General features: G+C 42.3%; 1 protein-coding gene across 1 annotated transcript; it reads right to left on the reverse strand.

The window, feature by feature from the left end:
* Window positions 1-7,215, reverse strand: naa30 (N-alpha-acetyltransferase 30, NatC catalytic subunit). Its single transcript, XM_062437553.1, has 4 exons — window positions 6,180-7,215; window positions 4,751-4,874; window positions 4,388-4,443; window positions 1-1,455 (listed from the first exon to the last, which is right to left on the reverse strand). The coding sequence occupies exons 1-4, from the start codon at window positions 7,038-7,040 to the stop codon at window positions 1,318-1,320; spliced, it is 1,179 nt and encodes a 392-aa protein (XP_062293537.1). The 5' UTR covers window positions 7,041-7,215; the 3' UTR covers window positions 1-1,317.
* Between the last annotated feature and the right edge of the window lie 4,111 nt (window positions 7,216-11,326).

Raw genomic sequence — 11,326 nt, forward strand, 5'->3', positions numbered from 1 at the left:
TTTCTCTCTCTTTTTTTTTTTGGGGGGGGGGGGGGTTGCAGCGGCTGGCAGTGCGTTTGGGGAGAACAAGTTCTGATCTGCAAAAATAAGAAAGGGAGAATAAACTCGTAACCCACACTCAGTCAGGGTTTGATGATCTGAGAGATTTAGGACGCTGAAGCGAAAAAAAGTGGCAGATCCACCAGTTGGGCAAAGTTTGAGGTGCTAATGGAGTGATTTGTTTCGATCAACAGCTCTGCACCAACATGCTTACACCAAATAGAGGAAGGGGTTCAGAGTGTTAGCCTCAGACTGGGTTAATCAACACACACACACACACTCGTCACGCTCATTCTCGCACTCACATTAAAATAAATGCATGCATATCTTTACAGGCTTCAGTCCTGGAGGCTGAGGCAGGTAATGGAGACAGCAGCAGGGGGCCGCTGCGCCCGCTGGAACACGATGGGAAACAAAAACGAACATCGGGAGAACAGTAACGCACCAATTTCCGACCGATCACGCGCTCTCGCAGTCACACAAACACGTTCACTCGCTCACAGTGAAACCAACCACGCCACGTACACATGCACACAAAAACAGGCCAAACAGTTGCTTTCCAAAAAAGTACAAACACACAGTCATACTAGAGCTTTTCCATCCCCCATCCAACATACAAGGTTAAAAAAGAAACACAAAAATAAACTCCACAAATATTTTCTTCCCAGTCTTTTTTTTTTAGTTTTTTTTTTTTTTTACCGCCCCGCTTCCTTGTTTCACGTGTTGTTTGCTTTAAGTCTGTTTTGTCCTGGGTTCTGCAGGATGATTTGGTGTGGTGCCCTGTCCTCTGGGGTTTGGACGCACGTCCTCACACCAAACGTCCCGCTCAATGCGGATTCCAAGCTTGAAGGTCAAAAGGTCATCTAGTCCCCAGTCAAGGTCATCCCAGAGACCACCCTCGCTAGCCCCCCTCCTCGTCACAAAAAGTATCAGGGGCCCCGTCATGAAAACATCTGGAGGGATTTTAGTCTGTTTCTGCCTAAACAACAGTTGTTCAGAGGTCAAGGACAAAAATAGGGTGTGTGTGTGTGTGTTTATGCAGACCTATGTGCATACTCTCAATGTTTGTACACAGGTGTGTGAGTGAGTGTGTGTGTGTGTGTGTGTGTGTGTGTGTGTGTGTGTGTGTGTGTGTGTGTACTGTGTGTGTGTGTGTGTGTGAGTGTTTGTGTATATAAGAGTGAAATGACCAGGGCAGAGCTGAGGCCGTCAAGCTGATAGTGTACGAGGTGAACAGCACCTGCTGTCCTGTCCTCCCCTGTCCCCTCTTCTTTTCCTCTAGCGGAGCCACAGTTTGAGCCGCAGCGCGTCCACTCCGTTCAGGTAGTATCTGAACAGCCGCTTGTCTCTGACAAAACCCAAGTTCTCGTAGAGCTTCAGGGCTGATTTGTTGGTGATCTCGGTCTCTAATACAACCTGTTGACGAAAGACAGACATGTCAGTACTTTGTTTTGTGAAATATGAGACTAACTGAACCATTTTACATCTGAAAATGTTTCAGATGCATTTGTCTGTCATTTGACTCACACACCACTGATGGAACAGATACATTCCCATTTTGATCCATACTGCTGTCTACAGAGGTCATGTACAGCATATTACTATTGGTATTGGGCTCTGAGTGCTTACAAAATACGGGTGACCCACACTCACTGTCTCTGAACACCTCAAACTCACTGCTGCTGCTCTGCTACGATGCTGCTCATTAGATTCTTTTCACAACCTGCCAGACAGAATTATTTAGTTATTCTGGCCTTTTTTTAAACAATACTTAAGCCCAATTGCTTACAAGAAACAAATGAAAATGTTGATATTTCTGTGTGGTACAGTGATAGCTCTTTGACATGATTTCCATGGCTTAGCACAAAGACTGGAAGCAGGGAAAACAGTCAATCTTTGTCATAAGAAAAAATAAAAACAATATCTAATAACATCTAACAACTCCAAATCCACCTCAGTTACAATATGTGGTGGCTGTATGCACATAAATCACCAATATTGTAACTGTGATTAGCTGTGTTTGGTTCAAAATTAGTGCTTGAAACCTGCAACTAAACCACAGTACATGTGCTTACTGGTTCTAGCTGATGTTGGCCAAAAAATAGCTTCAATTATAAAGTGAACTGCTTATAATACTACAATGTCACACGCTCAATTTCTAGATTTATTAAATACAGACAAACAACATTAAAAATAAAACAGAGCTACGCTAACTGCTTCCCCTACTTCCATTCTTTGTGCTAAAGTAGCGTAACAACGTCATGGAGCTACATTGCATAAACCTTTTTCTACAGCAGAACATTTTCACTTGTCATGTAGCCGGGGAAAAAAACAGGTATGACTAATAATATTAATGAGTGCTCTGTTCAATTCAAGTGTCCCAGCCAGGACAGTGTGACAGTGGGCACAATACCAGGAAACTGAAGCAGCTGACTGGAATTCAACCATCATTATTATTTACACCTGTACTTTTCCTACTTTGACATATTAAATGATCCTTTGTTAAAAAGGCGTCTTTAACAAACAAAATCCATAATTATCTTCCTGATTACAATTAAGAATTAAGAAATGAGCAAACATCCCAAACTGGCCAGTTATTCCTGTAACTACAAATCATCTTTTGACTTTTTTCAGGTTTTCTTTAACAACACTCAGTGAGTATTGATCGAGGTGAATTGAAAACTCAACACATATTGATCAGAATTAAGAACTAAATTAAAGTTAATCCACTTGGCTGGTCAAGCATTCACACCCTCCTTAAGTCAATATTTAGTAGGAACAACAACGTGGTGAGAAAATGTTCTACTCACAAGCACTTTGATTCAATATTGTATAATGATAAAGTCCAAGAGGGGTTGAAAACTTCAAAATTGCACTATTTCCCAAAGGGTACTCAAGTTTTAAAAATCTTTTCTCCTTTTCTAGCAACTCTGAGCTTCCATTTATTGCTCTACAGTTTACAAATCAAATAAACCGAGATATGTAACAATGAACATTCTGTAACTTCTACTTTTTGTCAAACGTATGTTGATATTATGTGGTAACGCAGCTGCAAGAAGGAGGTTTTGAAATCGTTCTCGTTGCCTAGTTCAAGGGGGCATTTAGAGCACGAGAGTCAGCTGCTAAACAGAACTGTGTTGGGAAATCAAACCCAGAAGACAAACTGAAAGTCTGGTATTCGTCTAGATTAACGTCCTACAAACGCTTGAGGGCTTCAACACAGCCAAAAACCAACATCTGCCTGGAAGATCAAACAACGAATCTTTTAAAAAACTAAAAAATTGTTTGTCAGAAATGTAAAAGGGACGGATTTTAGAGTCAGTGGGCTGTCAACCTGCTCCTTTGGCTTCTACGATCAAAGTATTAATGATTTATTTCGATGTTTTTGATCAACACAAATTTCCATAAAAAGCAGCCTTAATGTCAACAGCTACGAGCTATGAAATGATTAATTGTTTCATTTCTTGGGTAAATTTAAAAAATACATGAATTTTAAAAAAGGTACTTAGTCCAAAAATTATGTGGTGGATCATTTTGTCCATTTTTAACACTGTGATTCATTTGTACTTCATAAAACTGCTCTCACTTAGAATATTTCAAATGATTGTGTGTAAGAATAATGTGAGTGATTGTGCAGCTATTCATCAAGAAGCAGAAAGAGTGACACTATAAGGATTACATTAGCTGACAAGATGACTCGCAAACTTAGATAAGCCAATGACAGGGTGGGAAAAACTGGACCTTGAGCACATTTTTTTCCATTTAGTCAGCAGTCTAACACGAATTAGCATAAAGCTGATGAAATGAGTAATATTTAGACAGGTTCAAAATCAAGATAATACTAATATCAAAAGATAGGATAAGCTGGAAATGTAAAAGAATGAATGAATTGCTAAATCTTACTAAACTTTCCTGATAACCCGGTTACAGTAAGACTAAAACCTGCTTTTCCAGAATTAACCAAACTGGATTGTGTAAGAATGTAGAAGCAGGTCTTTTAAAAAAGGTAAAAATTTGGGGCAACACAAACCTACAGCACATAACCAAATGTTAGAAAGGTCTATTTTAACAATCTTCTGATGTATAGTCATTTTAAGTGTTACCTTTTTTTCTAAAGACTTTCTTTAATTGTTCCTGTCCAATGCGTGCTAGTCAATGTAAGACTGTCTTTTTCTGCATATAAGTGCAGAGTAAAGCTCTGTGAATGTTTGCATCACTACTGAGGTGTGTTTCAGGCTCTTCTTTGGGACTTTAATAATCTCTGTATGTGTTTATATATTTGTAATAGACAAGAGAGTCTTGGGTGGCACTGTCCGCCTCACAGTGGAGATGAATGTGGGTATCTCACCTCGTCACAGTCACCCTCCACCATGGCATAGATGGCCTTCTTCACCAGATTAGTACCTGGAAATAGAAGAGCCCAAGTGAGTAATGACGTGTGAATGAACAAAACACAACCTTTTACAAAAATAACACCTGCTCTCTCTATTTGTATGGCTTCAAGTCTAATAGAATAAGAAAGAGATCAGCTGAGGAACAAATTTAAAGCGTACCGTGACACAGAAACCCAGAGTGTATAATTTATCTGAATGTTGCATTTACATAAAAGAGATTTGGCTATCAAAGAAAGAAAGACAGCACTGTAAAACCTTGTGAAGGCTCAAGATGAGACACACTGTTCACTTTTATACGCGCAGAGTTGAGATCTCACCAATGCTTTTCCTTCTGTGTTTCGAGTCCACGGCCAGCATGGCGATGTAGCCACGTCGGAACATCTTCTTGTGCATGTCAAGCTTACATACGATGGCTCCGACGCACTCCTGCTCCACCATGGCCTGCGACACAAACAAACAAACAAACACACTCACAATAAGTCAGGGCACTCCAAGATGTCTGCGTGGTCAGCCGCTGCAAACCGAGCAACGGTTCCTCTAAAGTCCCTGTCATCCTGCCAACTCTGCCGGCTGTCTTCGCTGACCTCTGACCTTTATTTCATGGCACTTCCTCTTATGTCACAGACAAACTGGAACTGGGAGGTTTACGACTTTGGGGGCTCTGGGGATAAACAAAGACAGTGTAGAAAGTTGAAAACCTTCATGGGGACACTGTAGGTGCAACACGAAACACCTTGCTGTATGTAAGATTGAGCCGTAACGTTAAAGAAAAGTGTTTACTCACTCCTGAAAAAAAAGGAAAAAAAGGAAATGGAAAATTTACAATTCTATGACAAGTGGGCAAACAGCTGAGATAGACTGATGTGGCTGAAAGCTGCAAAACAGCTACTGAATAGATTTTGTGGTGAGACTGGTTTAGTCAGCTGAACGTTTTAAGAGTCTTCTTGTCTTCAAAGTCCCTGATGTTATTGATGAACTAAAAAGACCTGATGTCACGACACTTGCACCTTGTCAACACACACACTCCAACCCAACGTGCTTTCACAGTGGATTATGAACATTGTGTGTGTGTTTATCTATAGCACACATCAGGGTTATGTCTGATTGCCTTTGAGACACACTGACAGGTGAGCTGTGATTGTGAAGTCATATCCCAGCCCCAGTAACGCTATGCAACTTCAGGTAACGAGCGAATGAGCGTCTAAGCTGTACACACCCCCCACCCACACCTCTTTTCTACTCATTCTCTCTTTTCTCTCAGGCGTCTCTTTGCTGGGTCATCACCTTTCCTGGAAACACTCTGCTTCAGGGCTGCTGTCAGTGCCATTCCCTGAATTTGGATCCGGTTCCTCATCCCATAGGAGTTTCAGCCTCACCTCATGTGCCTCTCTCTCTCTCTCTCTCTCTCTCTACTGTGTGAATATTGTCCTGTCTCACTCTCTTTCTCTCCTGTCTAAATTATGTCCCATCTCTCTCTCTCTCTAGTGTGTGAATGATATCCTGTCTCTCTGTCTCTTGCTCTCCTGTGTGAATTTTGGAGTTTTTCCCTATTAGTGTCGAGGGTGTAAAGACAGAAGATGTTATATTGCTGTACAGATTGTAAAGCCCCTTGAGGCAAATGTGTGATTTGTGATATTGGGCTATAAATAAATACGATAAAACTGACATGACATGCAAAAAGAGTCCATGGGAAAGACGTGCAGAGGTATTTCCTTCACAATAAGAGCCGTGTTGTGTCATACTCACCAGAAAGCAGAGCTGTGGCCAGTTGTGGATGAAGTACCTGTACGTGTAAATGGAATAAGGCTCAGACAAGTCCTTGGTGATCAGTCTCATGATCCACGGCATCTGCAGCTCAGACTCGTAGCGGACATAGCGGATGCCGTGGCTCTCTTCTTCCACCCGGCCAGGGGAGCTGCTCAGGTCCAGCCGGGCCAGCTCTGCCTCTGGCGGCTGCTGCTGCGGGTCAGAGGGGCTCCCCTCTCCGCCAGGCCCGGCTGCGTCCGGCGGCTCGTCGCTCGGCGGTCTCGGAGGCTCCGTGTGGTCAAACTCCTCTTTCCCTCCGTCCTCGGAGTGGATCCGGGCCGCCTCAGTCCTCGTGAAGCCCGGCATCCCGTTCATGCTGTTGTTAACGAGGGGAGAGTGGCTGCCGTTATTGGAGCAGGGGCTGTGGCCTTCGTGTTGGCAGTGCTCACTATTGTTTCTGGCGGCTGCAGCCTCCTCGTTGCTGCTGCCGCTGCTGTCACAGTTGTCCACGGACGGTCTCGGGTTGTCAGGCCGGTTTCCTGTCAGCTGGTGGCCGTCTGCGTCCTCTGAGGGACTGGCCAAGCCGTTCAGCTGCTGCTGCTCCCGGGCTTGCATTTTAAGGTGCAGCGCCGCCGGGCTAGCTCGGGCTAGCATGTTTTTCTGCTTCTTCTTCACCGACCCTGTGACTTCGGTCAACGGCTGAGACTTCTTCCCTGTACCGGCGGGGACACAGTCGTCCCTGTGACAGGCCGGCTCTCCGTCTTCCCCCGCCGGCTCCTGGCTCCCAGCCCCGGGGAAAGGAGGAACTTGAGCCGGGGATGAGGGCAGTGCGCTACTAGGCCCAGGCGGCACTGTGGCCATCCCACCGCATTAAGGTGGAGATTCACGCTTGGAAAACGTTGAACACAATCTCATTCACAAGGCGCAGGGAAATAACACCAGTACACACGTTACTTTACCGAGTATTGTATAAATCCGAGGATTACTGAGGTGATAATATCTCCGCTGGAGACGACAGCCGCTGCTTTCTCCTCGATTTCCCTGCTGCCGCAAAGTGCTGTCGCAGTAAACGCCATTGCAACACCAGACAGAGACGTTTTACGACAGTGGTGTAACGCATGAGAGGCCAATTAATATCACTACATATAAAGTTAAGGACTTTTCTTTAAAACTCATTCATAAAGTCTATCCGGCTACAAAATTATCTTAAAAGAGATTTAAAAGAGTCATTGATATGAGTTGTAGTTTTTGTTATGAAAGTCTAGAATGTATTGTACATTTATTTTGGCAGTTGGCCCATTTTTGAAGATATTCTGGCAAAATCTTTGTGATTTTATTGTTGAAAATATTGATGAAAGTTTGAATTTAATTTAAGAATGTATTGTTTGGTCTCATGGAGACTAACACACAGAAAAATTATCATTTGTACATTTATAAATCTTATAAATTATAAATCTTCTTGGCCAAATTCTATAACAATACATTCACTCAATTCAATACTCCCAAAAGCAATTAAAACTGTAACACATTGTGTTATGTCAAACATCTTTGTGTAGGCGTTAATTTATAGTTGTAATGTGTACATTTTCTTTTACATATACAGTCACCTTTCTTTGTATTTGTTATATGTACCCAGAATGTGTACGGTTTGTACGTTGCTTACATATATAAACTGTTTTTTTAATTGTTTCTGTCAATACAAATTTAATAATCTTAGATATTAATAAAGTATATTTTCCCTTTTCTATAGTTTTATTGACCTTTATTTGGTTTTCCAATCAACTGTAAAGTCACGAATCTACTGAACTACATAAACCACAGAGTTAATAATAACTCTGTGGTTTATAATAAATAATAAAAGGAGAAGAACACAAGGAAAACATTTTAGAGGGGCCACGAATAAAGTTTTTTTTCTCCAATTGATGCATAGTCTAACATTTCTATTTCCCCCCCAGCATACACTGATCAGCTATCTGAAACCCTGAAAGACGTTGCATATCATTAACAGGCCTATGGGTCCTGATTTACCTGCTTTACATGATTTTATCCACCAAAATGATAAGATTATTGAAAAGGGGGGCAAAATCGTTAATTTTAGTTTAATTTTGTTCATGCCTCTTCTTGCATTTTTTAAATGATATTTCTATTTACAGCCGAGTACGCTATAAGAATTGTATCATATGTTGGACAAAGACTGTGAAATTGTCTCAACATTGAAACCATCAAAGGTGATTTATGAAGTTGCTGGATTGAAGGGTCAACTGTCCTGAGAGGTCAAGAACTACAGAGTTGTCTACTTTTCTACCAGCAGAGGGCGCCAAGCTCAGGGTAGTCTTGATTAGAGGATTTCTTTTCCTCTTGCAGCAACACTACAGTTTCTCCAGTAGATGTCACCAGTAGATTAGTTTCATGGATCTCTCCTCATCAGTCTGCATCCTGAAAGGTGACAATAGTAAAAGCACAGTTCATTTTGAGATGTAAGAGCTATCTTAAGTAATATCTAGGTTGTGAGACTCTGTACTTCTATCCCATTACCTGCCAGAGGAAATCACTGGCAAGAGCACTCACAAGAGCAGTTCAATCTTTTTGTATGAAATTAATACACACAGATCTATAAAATGACAGGCAAAAACATTTAGACAAACATTAAAACTTAACAAAACTATAAATAAAGGATATGGATCATTTTGAGAAAGGGCATCAAACCAACATTAAATACATTTTGAACACAACAATACATTATAAAACCTTATGAAATGGATCAAAATAACATGCTTCAGAACAAGAAGTATACATCTTTTTGTATTTATCATGTTCAGTGATATATCAGGTTTTAAAAAGGGAGTAAACCTCTACGCCTTCATGGCTGAATTGTCAACATACTTAAAAAACACACATTTATATAGATGCAAACATTTAGTCTCCTTGGAATATTGGGAGCATTCCTGTAAATGGAAAGAATGAGTGAAGTTTGTGGTGAATGCCTTAAAGTTGAACATTTAGGACAATGACAAAGTAAACGTACCCCATGAAAGTAAATGATTTGACCATGATTTGACATAAAACTCAAGTCAGTCAGACTGAAGTTTATCTGCAGGATGGTCCAGTTCAGACTAGGACGCAGTGTTGCTCTATCATGTGCTCACGCAGGCCCACGTACTCAGAGGGGGAACACTATTTGGACATGATGTGAACTTTTAAAGTCCAATAGTGTTGCCTTGTCTCCTATAGCTCCATGGTCTAAACACAACTGTATTATATTCGTGTAAAAAAAAAAAGAGAAGAAAGACAGAAGGATGGATAGATGAGATATTGTTCACATACAGTACGAGAGCTTGATACGTGGAAAGAGGAAGATGTTTTGTTTGTAAATATGTGTTCCAGAGAAAGAGACGGAGCGATAGACCGGTAGAGAGACAGCCCTTTGAAAGCTAAGCCTTGGGGCTGAGAACTCTCTGAAGAGCTGGAATCAGACATGCACAATCAGTTCCCCTCTTCAAATCTCCTTTACAGGCCTATCTACTTGAACAGGCTTCTCTTAATTACTTTCTCTATCACTTAGCGAGCTGTGCCTGGGACTCAGAGCAGCGTCTTGCCAGAGACACTTGGCTGGTTTGAACCCATATTTATATATCTTCTTTCTCACAATCCTGTCCCATACCTTTTTCTCTCCCCATCCTCCTCCTCCACCTCCTTTTTTCTCCTCCTGCTTTCATTCTACACTGCTCTTGTCTCTCCGCGGCTCTCCCCATCCTGCCTCCTATATCCTTTTCCAAATATCTCCAGGCCGTCGGTTGCGTCATGTGACTGGTGTGCTTGTGATTACAGCGGTTGGCACCCATACCCAACTGAGGAAGAACCCAGAATACCTTGAAAAATGACAGCGTGTAAAGAAGTGCAAGGTCAGTGTGGAGCTCAGCGGAGAGTGAGAACGTGCTTTGGAGATTTGTGCATCAGGAAAACCCAGGCTGACATTGAAACCCAAATATCCTCCTCCTTTAGAGCCTCCCTCCCTGTCTTTCTGTCTGTCTGAACCGGTCTCAAGGGCTGGAGGCCAAGCTTTGGATCCCCCCCCCCTCTCCTACTCCTGCCTGTCACATTGGCTCGCTCCCCTAACTCAACTCACTTCCCGGTGTCCTCCTTCTTCTTCTCTTTTTTTTCCCCCTCATGCCTGGCGTCTGGTCCACTAGAGCTGTATTTAATTAGTTTCTGTTGGGTTAATTAGGGGCTAAAGTTAGGGGGTCGGACCAGAACAAAAGCGGGTCAGGCTGGACGGATGCAGGTGCTCTGGAGTGCTTGCCAGATTCCACCGTTCAGATTAAGATGGCTGCAAATTGTCTGGAGTATTGGAGAGAGCCACCAGTGATTCGTGAGGGGGGGGGGGTTCCACCACATATGGGATGGCAGCTCCTTATACGCCCATGCAGGCATCATTGTTCTCCACTTTGATGATTATTTGAGGAATTTCAACGTCCCCTCTTTGCATTTTCCACAAGAAACCACCTCGTTTTCCTCGGGATTTGCGCTCGCTTTCATGTCTTTTCCCTCTCATATTACACTGGCACGCATCAGACGGTGCTGATAATGTACGTTGTGCTCAAGTGATGTCTTTGCCAGCCTGTTTCCCTTTTGCAGTACAAGGTGCTGTGTTGTATGTTCTCATTCATATTGCTCTCAGCACTCTGCAGTACCTTTTTCATCTGTGAGTGGCAGCTATACACTGTTCCTTTGCTTTGTTGGTTGGCTGTGTAGAATGAAAAACATGTGAGAGGGGGACATCAAATGACCAATCGAAGCAACTGAAGCATACATAAAATGGGCAATTAAGGCCTGTGAAGTGTACATCAATTGTTGAAATGTATCACTGAAACGAATGAAACACTGGATGTGAGTCTAGAAAACCTTCAGGCACTTTTACTTTTGACATGTATTTGAAAAAAGTAAAGCATATTAAGGTGAAAACCTGAAATCTTTGATTGATATATGTCAAATACACACATAGATATAGATGACATGGAAAAGGAGCCACAATTTGACCTTTTCGTCTATCCTGTGGAGATTAAGAGGAACCAGATGAGCTGATATGAGCCAGTGAGAGGAGAGAAGAGGAGAGGAGAGAAGAGGAGAGGAGAGGAGAGGAAAGAGCT

The sequence above is a fragment of the Scomber scombrus genome, chromosome 17 (genome assembly GCF_963691925.1).
Source record: "Scomber scombrus chromosome 17, fScoSco1.1, whole genome shotgun sequence".
NCBI classification, from domain to species: Eukaryota; Metazoa; Chordata; class Actinopteri; order Scombriformes; family Scombridae; genus Scomber; species Scomber scombrus.